Raw genomic sequence first — 15,659 nt, 5'->3', positions numbered from 1 at the left:
GGAAATCCAGGTATGCTATTCAGGCTGGATGGGAGAGAAGTATGGTTGATTGATGCATTAAGTTCCAGGCCCAACTTGGACTGATACAATTGATGGAATAGAAAGGGATTTTGTTGTAACTACTCCTGTGGAAACAGAATGCCCTGTATGCTTATGCCCGGCTCCGTTTAGTTTAAGTTAGGTTATGGATATGTATTTTCTTGGTGTATATCACTGGTTTTCTTTATTTTTCAGATACATGATGATGATGCGTGGCTAGTCTGCTACGTCTCCACACTGATGTTCCTAAATGAGGGATTAAGTGCTGTTGGCATTCTGGACTCTGGACCATGTGCGATCATGTGCTTTGGAAGAATGATGCTGTGTCACCTGTGCGGTGGAGATTCTGGTCATTGGGAAGCTATGACGTGTGCAGCTGTTCTGGAAAGATGGCCAATCTGCGAGCTGAGATGAGATGCGCAGTAGAGCAGTGTTTGGGCCCTGTGAAGGAGCTACAGGACTGCCGGTTTGGATTGCCCTGTGCAGTTTTAACCGCGTGACGCCTGCAGCACACTGTCGAGTGTGCAGGTGAACAGTTCTGAACGGACGGCTTCGGCTTGTTTGTTGTTGTGTGACGTAGGCCTGAGGGCGGTTGCTCTGAATGATTTTGAAGAGGGCCATGTAGGATTTTTTTTACCTGATTGTGATTTCAGGGTCGTTTCGCCTACTTCTACGTCCAGAGACATGGGTTATGAGTTCTTAAATGAATTAATGGGGGAAATGTCAAGGAAATGTGGGATACCTGAGTTGTATATTTAAGGACGTCATAAACCAAGCCATGAGAAGCTGTTTTCTGTTTTCTGTGACATTTGACCTGTGACTTGTGTGAAGGGGCAGTGTTAGGACCCACCTACCCCTGGGGGGGGGTAATAATGTACTTAAGCTGAAGTCTGACTGAGATGTGTTGAGTCAGTGTGTGGTGTGCCATTGTAACGCTTCACGGCTACTCCGTATTCGAATACATTCTATTCCAATACTCTGAAACTCTGAATTGTGTCTGTCTCATTATTGTGTTTCAACTGTGTTATATGTGCTCACCGACAGATTGCATTAACACTGTACATGTTTTCTACTGTTAAGACGGATGCTAGGATTCCTTAGGATTCTGGATAACTATTTCTTTAATGAATTTGATTCATTACCATGTGTTGTTCTTGCTTACTGTAAGTCGCTTAAATGATAAAATGTCTCCCCCTTCCCTCTGTCATCTGAGGCTTTTCTCATCATAGTCACTGAAGGCCTCTCTCCTCCCTCTCTGCTTGTGCAGATTCATGACTTCGCCCTGTTGCTGCCACACTCAAGTCAAATATCTTTCGGAAGTATTCAGTTATCCCTCCTGCCTGCCTTGGGCCTGGACAGTGTGGAAAAATGATGCCAGGCCATATAAATCCTTTTTGCCGGGGACGCGGTCTGCAGTATATAGGGCTCATGGCGGTAATGCAGAGTAATGGTAAGGCATGGGGAGACGGGAGAGAGAGAGAGGGCCACGCCCCTGACTGCTTCCATGCAGCCTTGAAGCAGAATAGCCCTCCAGAGCGCCGGGGAAAGCCACTCTATCTATAATGTAAGACCAGAGATCATGCTATTCCTGGCCATGGCATCTATCAGGGAGGCAGCTACAGTATCACCACCACCCCTGCTATGCCGTCATTCAGAGGGAAGATGCCATTCTTCTGTCCACCCCCCAGCAGCGTAGGGAAGCCTCCCCCGTGAGCAGACAGGAAATACTGCACTAATCTGGGCCTGTCATTGCCTGCCACTCGCCTCCTCCATCTCCCTCTCTTCCCTCAAATACTCCAACACACACACATCCCCCTTCTCTTCCTGCCTGTGCGTACCTATACTTACAAGTTACAACGCTCAGTTTCCCAGAATCTCTGTCCCTTTGCATGAAGAGAAATCACACCCATGTGAAGTGAGGGGTGCTCTTATCATCATCATACATCATCACATTCCGGCTAATCACAACTGGCGTCCTCACTTTTCTGTCACTTTTTATCCTCAATACATTGAGTACATTGCTCAGCCAAACAAATCATTGCTATGGGGTGCTCAGCCAATCAAATCATCGCTAATGGGGTACACACACAAACACACAAAGCTGGGCAAAAAGTTTCACGAACCCTGGAGAAGGAGAGTAGTCTTACATTAATAAGTCTAGAACGGTTTTTATGCAACTGACATCAGAACTTGAAATGCAGCAAACCCTCCCGTGCGCTCAGATCAGCCAACGCAGGGAAGCTGGAACGCCGGGACAATGCTCCACACGTCCCAAACTCTTCTCCCTTCTGGCTCCAAAGCTATGGAGTCCACTTCCCATTGCAATCAGATTCAGTCCCAATCTGAAAACCCACCTCTTCAGACTCCATCTTGGCCCGTAGCACTTGCCCTAGCCTCGACGACCTAACAGGCGTATGCACCAGACTTATGTAACTTTAACTTATTATGTAGACATCATTATATAGATACTCCACTGTTAGGTTCTTAGCTTACGTATCATTCTTGATAGCATTTTTTTTAACACATTGAGTACGCCGACTGCCTTCAAAATATAGGCTATAGAATACCGGAGGTGTCTGATCGCTTTTACTTTGAAAGCCATGAACCGGAAACACTTTCCTAAAAAAGTTGACTTTACAAAGTGACCTCAACATCCCCGATCATCTTAATATATTGTTTTACGCTCCAAAAAGCGTTCATATTTTGCGGGAGAGACGGATGAGGAGCAGAAAATAAGCGCCAGCATATCGCTCTATTCATCACCACGGAGAGCGCCCTGGATTAGGAGCTACGAGTCATTCTTTCCGTCTCGCTAACGTGGGAGTCAATGACAAGCTAATAGTTGCACTGAGCGTTAGCATACGGCAAGCGAAAAGCGAAATGCCAAAAAAATAAATAGGAAAAATTCTGAATATTAATATCTCGCCCCGCATCGCTGGGATGTCGCTAGGACGTCCTCACACGTCCTTAGAACTCTACTCTACTCTATCCTATGACGTTCTCAGGCGTCCTACGTGCTGTAAGTGTTAATGTACAGTATTTGATGTATTACCATGTTTTGTTCTTGCTTACTGTAAATCTCTCTGGATTAAGAGCGTCTGCTAAATGCCTTGTATGAACTCGCTCAAAAACCTGCCAGTCCATCATGTCCCCATTGTCAATGACTTTATTCTTCTGAAATTAGTGTTCACAGCACAGTCTTAGCCCTATACTGTACATCCACCAAGAGAACTAAGAACCAGATAACTCCAGGTCTTAGCCCTATACATCCACCAAGAGAACTAAGAACGAGATAACTCCAGGTCTTAGCCCTATACATCCACCAAGATAACTAACGAGATAACTCCAGGTCTTAGCCCTATACATCCACCAAGAGAACTAAGAACGAGATAACTCCATGTCTTAGCCCTATACATCCACCAAGAGAACTAAGAACGAGACATGAAGCGAGATAACTCCAGCCATGTGAAAAGAGCGGTGAGATGTGGGCGGATACGAGAGGACTTAGTGCTGTCTGGACAGCGATGAGGGGAGGCCCCTTAAGAACGGATAGAAACGAGGGAAGAGGGAAGAGCGAGGTCACACAGGGGGCGTGGGTGCTGAATTAAGTTCATCCGTCGGAAATACAACAGATGCCAGAGGAAAAGAGAGGGAAAGAAGGAGGAGGAGGAGGAGGAGAAGTCGAAACCAGGCCACTGAGATATGTTGCGTTAAAGATGCATTGTAAAGATTGAGTTTTACACTTAATAAAAACATAATAAAAGAAAGGCAGGGGAACACAAGAGAGGAAAACAATGCTAATCACTGGGTTCCTTTAAAACAGGCCTGAAAATCCACCTTTCAATTCCCTCTCCCTTAGACAGATCACCACCTCTCACACCCATCTTCTATGTTTCTTCCACTCTGTACATTTTGTGATGATATTGAATTTTGTTATTTTTCATGTCATGTTTGTGAAATGATGAATACATGGGACCCGAATGCAAACAAGACCCCGCAAAAGGAGCGGTTGCTATCCTTGGTGCCATCCTTTCAGTGTCTGACCGTATACTACTGTGCTGTTTTAGTATTCAAGTATTGAATAATATTTAAAAAAAGAAGGTGCTGCTGATTTCTTATTGTGGTTACCTGGTCATACTCCAGGGCTCCGGGGTAGAGGGGCCAGCCCAGGAAGAGCTCTGCGATCACACAGCCCAGGGACCACATGTCTATGGCTTCACAGAACGGCAGGCCCAGGATGATCTCTGGAGCCCTGTGGGGGAAGAGAGGAGCACAGACACACCACGGTTAATACGCAGCACAGACACACCACGGTTAATACGCAGTCGGGCCATTACGAACCTTCAGTGGTGGGAAAAAAGCACTCAAATGTGTTACTTAACCACATTTCTGAGATCAGATTCTAAAATTGTCTTCTAAATCCTGACAGTTTTCTGAAAAAGCTATGTTTCTATGTCAGTCGATTTTTCAAAAATAGCAGACCTACAAGCTCTATGAGCTTGTAGATCTGCTATTTTTCAATAGCTATATTATAACATAATGCTAACACCAAAAAGGGGTTCCCATTTAGAGTTTACAATACTTGTATAACCAGTGCCAGGCCAGACCGACGTGAATGACCCCTTCAGATTTAGGCTGCGGTTTAGCGGGTCAGAGCTGCTGTGGCGTCCACGCTGGGTCGGTGAGAGGTCAGTGGCATTAGTGACACTAGGATGCTGTGTACAGTATTTAGACTACCGTAGTGATGGGAGATTAATCGGCAAACCCATCGGTATCGGCCGATATTGGCCTTAAACCAATTAATCGGTAATCGGTATGGGTAAAATAATTTATTGGATTTAGTTTAATTTTTTTAAATACAAATACAAAATCCTTTTGTGATGATGAAGGTTGTAAATTATATCAGTGTTTTCTGGGGAAGCTTTTCGAAAAAGTCAATGGTTGGAACATTTAAAAAATATATACTTCATTCAAGCTGTTTATGTTGGGATATGAGCCAACATTTCAAATTCAGCCTTTTTTCAAAATATAAAAAAGAAAATACAGAATGAGATCATATCGACATTGGTTATATCGGTTATCGGCCATAATGGCAATGAATTATATCGGATATCGATATCGGCCAAATTGTCTCATCGGCACATCCCTAATTTAGACCTGATGCCAAGATAAATAAATAAAAACGTCTTCCAAATCCAGTTGGAAGCAGTTTTCTGATAAATCTATGTTTCTATGTCAGTGCTGCTCAACCTTTTTCATGTCAAGAACCCCCAGAATTATCTGTATTTGGCCGCGGACTGCCAACTGAAAATATGTAGTTCCAGGGACCTCCCCAGAAGCAAAGATTTGAGTTAAAAACGTTTGCTCTGAAAGAAATATATATATATTCAAAGATTTGCATCACATTTTCACAATTTTTCAAAAACAGAAGATCTACAAGCTCGTAGCGCGGCACTCGGTGCCACACTATGAGCTTGTATATCTGCTATTTTTCAATAGCTAAAGTATAAACATAATGCTTAAAACACCAAAAGGGGTTAAATGGGTTAACATCAGCAAGAGTACACACGTTACCAACGACAACCTGTATGATGGAATGCCAAGGTTGAGCCAGAAAATAGCAGCCAGGAGAATGAGACTAGCAGGACACTGCCAAAGACACCAAGAGCTGCCAGCCAGCAAAGTATAGTGCTGCGGGAACCAACACACGTTGCACCGTTCACGAGGACGTCCCACATTAACATACGTGGATGTACTCAAGAAAAACGCAGGAGCGCAAAGCACCAACGAACTGGCCAGATGTATGGAGAACCGGGATGACTGGAAGTGACGATTGAAGGCTTGCCTGAGGACCAGCTAGAGAGAGCACGGTCACATAGGTAATTCTGTAGTGACATGGGCGCTCAATGTAAACTTTGCTGCTGTCGACGCAGCCCTGTCTGTCTGTCTGTACCAAAATGGCCGACATCAGAGAAACTTTGGCATCCGTCTTAACCCATTACAACCGGGAAAGTGTTATTTTGCGTTATATATAAGATTAATTTTTTAAAGCATTACAACTGTGACTAAGAACTACTGATTTAAAAGGAAATAAACGATTAATTTGTAAAAAAAAAACAACAACAATTTAAACTCATTTAAGTAAGTAGCCTTGTAGAGCCAAGAGGCCCATAGGGCAGGAGCCTATCTCCTGTTTCTGTAGCGTGAGGCAGCTTGATGTATAAGTACACCTCCTGGACATGACGCTAGTATGTCGCAGGGACAGTTACCCCCAATCCAACCCTTGGTGCTGAGTGTCAAGCAGGGAGGCACTGGGTCCCATTTGTCTTTGGTATGATACGGCCAGGGATTGAACCCCCAGGGCGGACACTCTAACCACAAGGCCACTGAGCTGGTAAAATAAACTCATTTAAGCCTATTAATAAAGATATAAGACCAGGCAGCTGAAAAACTCAGCAGGAATATCTCAAAATATGAGCATGTGACGTAGCGTAATGGATAGATTGCAACTGAAGAGGTGTGGAATGCAAAGATGTGAATATATATAGTCCTGGATTGTGTGCGTGTGTGTGTGTATATGCTGCAAAATTCTTAAATCATAGTCTTCTTAAACCGTATCCAGGCTCACTGCTTATACAAGTGGTTTAACGTTACAATATATTACAGAAGGGAGTTCCACCGCGCCTCAAGCCTGTGGTAGGCTAATATGGTGCATCTCAGAGGCAGGACAGGTATAGCAAGAGGAAGGAAGGCACTGAAGCCACTCAGACAATTTAAGCCCTTTGTAGTGCGGTACAGAGTGCCACGCTACCATGCTAGTAGATCTGCTATTTTTTTTTTATCGTGAAAATGTGGCGCAAATCTTTGAATATATATTATTTCACATCACACACGTTTTAATCTCAAATCTTCGATTCTGGGGTGTCCCTGGAACAACATATTTTGAGATGGGGGTCCGCGTCCAAATACATATAATTCTGGGGCTGCTTGACATGAAATAGTTTGAGAACCACTGATATAGAAACATAGGTTTATCAGAAAACTGTCAGGATTTAGAAGACATTTGTAGAATCGACCTCAGGTCTAAATGGGTTAACACAATCTACACAAGGAGCATGAGATTGTAGGGCAATCCTCCCCTCATCACTTCATAGGATTACTGTCTCAGAACAGCTAGAAAACGCAGACCAGGGCAATCCTGTGCTTTTTATAATATTGAGCTTACCTAACCGGCTCTAGCAGCGAGGTAGTTAGACGACTAGTCTCAGAGATCTCTGGAGCCATATGGCACTGACTGGCAATCGACATGAGGCTGCATATGTCTGGCGACAGCTAACCTAGGACTTTACTAAAATAAGTTTTTAGGCTATTTAATCACATTGTCAGAATGAGTGCACGCAACAGCTGCTGAAGACAGCAACGTAGCAGGCAGCAAAACACAACCAAGCAGTTATGCTAACCATTTCAGCCTCAGGGATCGTGCCTTATTTTTACGCAGCAAGTATCTCCTGGGGGAGTATATATACAGTGCATGGTATGGACACCCTCAGTTGTGACATGCCATACATCTAAATATTTCGGCCTTAGAAGAGATGCTCTTCTTATCTATATATACACATTTAAGCAAATTCTGCCTGTGTTCACAATCAGGTATCCAAGTCATAGACCGTATGCGGAAGTGCTGTTTAGTTTACACCATAGACTGTAAAAAATATGGACAAAGCGTTCCCCGGGTCTAACATGAACGTAAAATGAAGCCTGTAATAATATGCTAATTCCTGATGTAAGTCGCCATCTTTGGTACCAGCTGGCCATTGGCTGGCTCCGTTTTGTATACCAGCTGGTCATTGGCTGCCCAGACAACGAGGCGGGACTTCCCCCCTTCTTCTCCGTTGGTTTTTATTTTGACTCGAGTGGGAGGGGAATCCCGATCATAGACTGTAATGGTAGCCACGCCCCTCAGAACATACGCGATGGTTTTTTTTCTTTATGGTCATTTTTTTAATTAATGGGACCATAATTTTCCAAAAAGAATATTATGACATTAGAAATGAGACTTTAAACTAGTGACTGGAAGAAGAAAGTATTCATGACCATGTTTATTAAGGTAATACAGTCTAGGTGAAGTTGGGCCAAAATACATGGGCCTCTATGGAGCTATGGGGCTTTTTGGGTCCGGTCCAGCGCCACAACAGGCCATTATATGAACTACCGATTTCAAATGAGGCTTCACGAAATATCTGGCTGACTGCCCCCCTGGTTTACACCCGTGCTCTGCCTGTGCTCCCACGTCACTCACTTCACCTCTGCGTTTTTTTTTTGCAGCTTTCCGTTTTCCGTGATGCGCTGGACCAATAAAACACAGAACGCACTTGGCTTAAAATAACAATAATAATAATACATACAACAACACGGAACAATAGTTCCATAATTTGCGTTAGACGCAAAGAACTGCCCGAAGGCTGGTCGAGCATCTAGTGTTATACAACCTGTCTGCATAAGGGGTGTGACATCTGTGATGGGTGAGGGCAGAAATTGTTGCACTGTGTACAACTCTCACAGCACCCTAAAGAACACATTGTGCTGCTGCCTGTCTCAGCACACCTTGGAGATTCAAAAACAGGGCCAGACTACATATTGTAGCGACGCTGCCTGCGTGTAGCAGTTGGCCTATAGCTGCCACAGAGACGTCAGAAATTGAACGTTGAACTGAATTGAACATTGACTGAGCATGCTAGAGAAGCTAATCAGAAGACATGCAATGTTCATAAAGAGAAGGAATGCGAGAAGGACAGAGTCAGAACTTGCGGACATAATTTTCCTTCATTCATGTATTATTTATTACTCGTGTATTGCCATAAAATGGCTCAAAAACAAGAATGTTAGGCAGACACAGATGTCATGCCAATCTATTGATTTTCACATTGTCCATTATCTCAGAAGGAAAGGAGCAGGTCTCTGTCTCCACTAAGGGGATGATGAGCAGACGTTGCCATAGTTACATGGCTCGGTCCAGTTAAACGCAACTCACAACACTTACCAGCCTCCCTCCCGTGAATCCAAATCTATTTTCTATCCTGAGGATATGACGGCATGTAAGTCAAGGGTCTGCTGAATACTAGTAAAGTAGGCAAGCAGTGGCCTTGTGACAATTCAATCTCACGTGGCCCCTAAGTGAGATGGCCAGATTTATGAAGAGACAAACAAACATGTACAGTAGCCAACATGTACACACACCATCTGCAGTTTTTCAAAAGCTAAAGCACAACATAATGCTTAAAAAACCAAAAGGGGTTACCGTCCTGAATGGGTTGTACACTCCTAGCAGCCAACAATACTGTGTGACATTATTGTCTGGCTTTCCTAATAATCACCTTTCGAATAATATTTTGTTTCAGGAAAACTGAACCTTGTGTTATTCTGTGGCTTGTTTATTTACTTTCAAAAGGGAAAAACAACTACCTAACATCACTTTATTTATTTTAAACGGCTACTAATTGTGACCATAGGTCACGTTTACTATGAAAACCTGCATTTCCCGTCAGTCAGTCAGTGTGTTGTGTCACACCACGTCATGAAAGGGACCGGTTCTGACATTCCATAATGTTGATATGAGAGACACTATTTCAAAGACAGAGTTTTGCTTGCGTTATTGTTACTGCATTATTGTTACTTACTGAAATACATAAACTAGCCATAATGCCACCAGGCCTTCGGTAAAAATACCACAAATGTCACATGTTGAACTCATTTGGTCTCCTTCAGTGAAAGTCAGTCTGCATGTAGAAAGCATCAGTGTTAAAAAAAAAGGTGACCAGCAAATTTCTGAATAAATATTTTTTACCCCATAGCTCAGATAGTTTCTGTATAGGCCCTATACAGAAACTATCTGAGCTATGGGGTAAAAAATTAGGATGAAACTGACGGCTTTCACATTTCATATTGCTGGTGGGATTGCACCAGGAGACAGTATACACAAAGCAAATGCAGAAACTCGAGGCATGAGCAAAACTGCTTTAAGGAACCATTGTACTTCCAGACAGAGGCAATCAGCATCTACGCTGCCTCCATCTCTCCTTCCTGCTCCGATCCCAGACCGTGGCTAATGGATCCCTAATGCTGTTAAGGGGCCCGATTGGCACCTAAAAGACCATCAAAGCTCACGCCCAAAATGACCGCTTGTGCTCACTCCAGCCTTCTGAAGCGGCACAAGCCATCACTAAGGCCCTGCAGGCTTTCATTAGGCCCCCAGATCAGACCAATTATAGAACACCCATCAGTGTGTAGCTTCAGGGCTTCAGTTGTTCACCTACAACTGAACTACATGCCGGCATCACAGACAATGGGCTATATGCATGCACGCCATTTTGGAAAGAACTTGGGACCCTTCCCTACTTCCTTCCTTCACATGTGTTACCGATGAGACTAATGAAGGCTCTGTTCCATTCCGGTCAAACAGAGTCAGGCTGCTGATATTGTGCTCACCTGCACATGCTCCCGATGTGCAGGTTGGTGCCTTCACTGCCTGTGTGAATGGGTGAATGAAATAATGCACAATCTATGTAAAGCACTTTGGATAAAAGGCGCTATATGAATGCACCATTTACCATACAATGGCAACTGAGAGATCTCCTCTCAAAGCGTGCTCACCCTATGAAAGCCGGTGAGTGATGATGGACTCCTGGAGTATATCGATACGTTTGAACTACTTGGATTAAGGAAAGCCTTCTGAGAAATTAGAGCTGACAGATGGAAGAAAATGTAGTACCTTCTCAGTATTATTACAGTGCGGCGAGTTTTCAATGGCAACTTTCCCAAAAGGAAATACTGGAAGATCAACCTGATTGAAAAGTGCGGCGTCGGACATGAGGGTATTACATAAATATTGTTAAAAAGATCAGCTTTCTAGACAAATAACCAAATGGTTGGGAATATTCCTAGATCTGACGGCCCAAAAACACGGTTCAAACGTTGTTAACTAAAATCTTTGCTTCTGGGGAGGTCCCTGGAACATCATATTTTCAGATGCCAAATACCGCAGCCAAATACAGAAGTCTGGGGGTCCTTGACATGAAAAGAGTTGAGCACCACTGACATAGAAACATAGGTTTTTCAGAAAACTTTTAGGATTAAGAAGCCATTTTCTTTAGAATCGGCCTCAGGTCTAAATGGGTTAACAGAAGGGCAGAAAACATTGCCTGACTTTCTTTTCCCCAACACGACACAAACTTTATTTTTTTCCCCTCCCAGTCACGAGACTTGCGTGTGAATATCAGGTCTTGCGTTTGATACTTTTATGCCTTGTGGCCTTGTGGGTTGTGTATGGGTTGGAAAATGATCGTGAGTGAGACCCGAGAGGTAGGCCAACTCTTATTGAGGGGAAGTTCAATGGCTCCACTGTCTGAAATGTCACTGACTGTGTTCAAAGATTTCCAAAGAACCTTGTATGCTACAGGGAAAACCACCTTCAGGAGCAGTGCAGATGGGACAAAAAGAGCTTTCCATGGCTGCCAGCAGTCCTTCCTTTTCAAAAAGGTAGGGTTTCATTCCATTCCCTCTTGCTAAATACCAATAGCATTCTATTGCCAATTATATTCCACTTCAGTAACAAGAGAAAGTGAGCAAGCAGTTAATTTTATCCTATACGTACTGTATACAATTAAATGTAACTTCAGAGGCTGCATTTTCTATTTTGGTTTAGCTGCTTAGGTGCTTGAAAAGTGCCTGGGCTACATTTGCTACTTCTCTACTAGCGACCTTAAAGACTAAGCCAATGGGAGACCCATAAAACCCATAGTCCGAACGGCATGAAAACCCATGCTCTGAACACCACAACGTGAGTTTGTATTGGCTGCTGTTGTGTAAGGGGTTGGACAGGTGGAGCGAGTGGAAACAGAAGCTAATGTTATGAGCATATGGAGCTAGAGGAAAGCCATAACAAACCATAAAATGTCAGAAACGATCAAAAACATCGGCCGGGAGCTTGTAACGGGGAGAAAAAGGGAAAAGATACACAACGGAGACAGCCAAGCAGCAGCACTTTTTTTTTTTTTTTTTTTTGAGTGGTGCAGCCACTCCATTACGGAGCTTTGTGTGTCCCTGGGTCCCTGGCTGGCTGTGTTCCTGGCTGGCTGGTTGTGTTCGAGCACAAAAATAGCGTTTGGTTGGTTTTCACAATAAAGTGGCTGTTGCGCAGCCTAACACACACACAGCATATATGAGTACAGTACAGTACAGTACAGTACAGTGACCCCTTGAGGACCCCCACACGGTAACTCTGTCATTTCTCAACCGTTTCTGAAGCGGGGCGGCTCGCTGAAACCGGACCAGCCCCCTGGGGGTCTGTCATTTCTCTACTGTTTCGGTAGTCTGGGTGTTCCGGGGACCCCCACACGGAGTTGCACCACTCACTTCACAAGGGTGTGATTTTTTTTATGTATACAAAATGGTATAATAATGGTAGCCAACTACAATAGCATCAAGTCTAGCTATAAAATATTAAGAAAACCGCAGCTTTTTGTCCATTGTAAGCCAATGTCAGCAAACACCAATGGACAACGCTGAGCACAGCACTGGCACGCCATTGCACCAGACAGAAGTTGAGAGCAGTGGTTTTCAACCAGTGGGCCGGGGACCACTATCAGTGGTCCTTGAAGGGATTCCAGGTGGTCCCCAGCTAAATGAAGGAGAGGTGGTAACCAAATGGACCCTTATACAGTAGATCTTTAACTCTTGAGAGCGTAAAATGAAACCAAAATGGACCCATGTGGGTCCATTTGGTTACATTTTACGCTCTCAAGAGTTAGATTATTGTTAAATGTCAGCATTATTTAATTTAAAAGACGTCTACACAATTAGAGAATGTAGAAGAATTGTTATTTTGTTTGTTTGCCCGTTATCTCTCCTACGGTATTAACATCAATATAGCATGGAATTGTGGACAGAATCATATCCAACGACAACAAAATATTCTAGGTTTCGAGTCTGAGAGGCTAAATGTCATCAAATGGTGGTCCGTGGCTTAAATGCCATGCCAATTAAATAATGGGCCTTGATATGAAAAGGGTCGAAAACCACATCAGCCTCAAGATTGCACTACATTTTTGCTCGTCCCTTGTGGATTGCCTTTTGACCAATGAAAATCAGGCTGGATTTGTGTGGTCAGTGGTCAGCGAGTTCAACAGCATGTTCCTTCACCTCAAAACAGCTGCCTCCCTTCCCTCTCCGAGCTTCTCTCTGCCTCTTGTCCTCAATGCTGCGTCCAACAGAACAAACAAACAAAACACGAGGCTAGATCCCAGAGCAAGCTTCTCTCTGCCTCTTGTCCTCAATGCTGCGTCCAACAGAACAAACAAACAAAACACCAGGCTAGATCCCAGAGCAAGCGGGGCCATCTCTGGCCTGGGGCTTGGGAAGGGATGCTGTGTGGACTGGACACAAACAAGACTGAAATACAATTTTTGTGACAGAGTCTGATGCAACATGCTGTATAGGAGATGTATATATTATATATACATACAGTGCATATACAGTACATATACATATCTCTCACAGTTAGTAGTGAGTTGGAAGTTTATTTATTTGATTTTGTATTTCTTATCATAATCTTTCACTGGTACATGTACGTTTTTCACAATAACCATTCCACATTAATCACTATTTTCATGTGCGAGTGTCGGCTTCTGACACTCTCCAAAACGATGTAAGCACCGGAAAAGTATTTATATTTATGTATATCTAGTTAATACATCTATCCAACGCCTAGCTTAACAAAATATCCTTGGCCGCTAGGAGCCGGCAGCAGTCCTGGTTCAGCGTTCCTCTTCCATATAGACAAACACTATAACGGAGCTACAAGTGGGGTTTCTAAAACTACCAAAATGAACCCAAAGTATGACTTCAAGGACAAATTATATGCATTTTGTGAACTCTATGGTGATGGTTACTAGAGAAGGTGGTCCACTAGTCAAGTTGTACACATTATGTCAACATAATGCAGCTTGAAATTCGTATCAAACAATGTAAATAATCACCTTCCAAAATAGATTTGGCCAAGTCAAATGGGAAAGACAATTTGAAAGCCATGGGTCCAACTGTCTCAACCAACATATCAACACTTTCTGGTAAGAGACAAGTAAGCCCACTTGGTATTCAGGTCAGGACTGGTTTCCAGTTAACTGACATCACTTCACTGGATCAATTCTGAATTATATTAGTGCAAGTCAGCATGAGAAGAGTTAAGGTGGCCCCGGGGAACACCAAAAGCTTAAATAACATGCTATTAGATGTCATCAATCTATATAGCTTCAGTCACAACCTCTTCCTCTGCTGAGACAAGCAAATGCAGTGCCATAGTCAATAAAAGAAGAGACCTGATCTGCACTGAAAACAAATAAAAAATATATACAATTTCTAGTATTAAAGATGGTATAAGCAATATGGTTTTGTAAAAAACAAGTAAGACGCGCAAACGCGGGAAGCGAACGCAGCTTGTGAATTGCTTTTTTAAGTTTTCTGTGTGTGTGTGTGTGTGTGTGTGTGTGTGTGTGTGTGTGTGTGTGTGCGCTACAGCTGCGCCCTCTGGTGGCGGGCGGGTGGTGTCACAGCGGGACAGACAGACAGACACACACACAGACACACAGACATGATCTGCAGGGTCTCATAGTTAGTGCTCACTGCGTTCGCAATAAATAAAATAGTTTATAAAAGAAAATGCAAAATAAAAAAGCTCTATATTCTAATGGTAATCATTGCAATAGTGTGTTTTTTGTTCAGTACCAGTCACCATGTCTCTCTCCCTCTTCAGACGAGAGCTACACGTTGGGAAGACGGCTGGATGCTCTCATATTTACTTGCCTTTCAATTAAATGTTTGCATTTACTTGCCCATTAAGACCTTAACCACTTTAACAATTATTTTTAAAATAGCAGATCTACAAGCTCATAGCCGTGCTACTTGTAGAGATGCTATTTTTATGTATTTACTGCATCTTGAAATGTGGCGCAAATCTTAGAATATATATTCTTTCCCGGCAAACTTTTTTTTAACTCATATCTTTGCTTCTGGGGTTTCCTGGTACAAAAAATAATTCAGATGGGGGTGGGCGGCCAATTACATAAAATTGTGGGGGTCCTTGACATGAAAATGTTTATGCAGAAAACTGTCAGGATTTGGTAGACAATTTTAGAATCTGGTCTCAGGTCGTAATGGGTATAGACAACAAACAAGACAAGCTACACGTTGGGCAGACGGCTGGATGCTCATGTTTATACTTGCCTTTCATTTGAGCCCTTCCAATATAGGCCTAACTTAACTCATGGGACTAAACAATGCAACAGATATAGGCTATGGCTGTTGACGGTATCAAGTACTGTATGACACATGGGTTGACTGGCCTCTGGGAATAATGTTGCTTCGCTACACGCCTCTCTCTTCCGCAGACTACAGTAATTCCACACACCCTCGGCCGGCCGCACTCTGCATTATTCATTGGAACACAGAGCAGGTCCTAAATAGGGGCTGACGTAGTCGCTGTACTCGTACCTACCTACACCCTTAGTTTGAGAAAACAAGGCCTATAGTCACGTTTAGCCCAGATGTAAACAACCCAGTGACCTGAC

The 15,659-nt window shown here is 43.4% G+C and overlaps 1 protein-coding gene across 1 annotated transcript in view; it reads right to left on the bottom strand.

Annotated features, from left to right (window-relative positions):
• hipk3b (homeodomain interacting protein kinase 3b) overlaps window positions 1-15,659 on the bottom strand; it is a 73,724-nt gene that overhangs the window by 34,085 nt on the left and 23,980 nt on the right. The window contains exon 3 of the mRNA XM_083760214.1: window positions 4,168-4,291. Coding sequence (XP_083616340.1) covers window positions 4,168-4,291 — 124 coding nt within the window. The remainder of the gene's footprint in view (window positions 1-4,167; window positions 4,292-15,659) is intronic.

Source organism: Protomyctophum parallelum, assembly GCF_964188405.1.
Source record: "Protomyctophum parallelum genome assembly, chromosome: 2".
NCBI lineage: Eukaryota > Metazoa > Chordata > Actinopteri > Myctophiformes > Myctophidae > Protomyctophum > Protomyctophum parallelum.
This window is presented reverse-complemented; position numbering and strand designations above follow the sequence as displayed.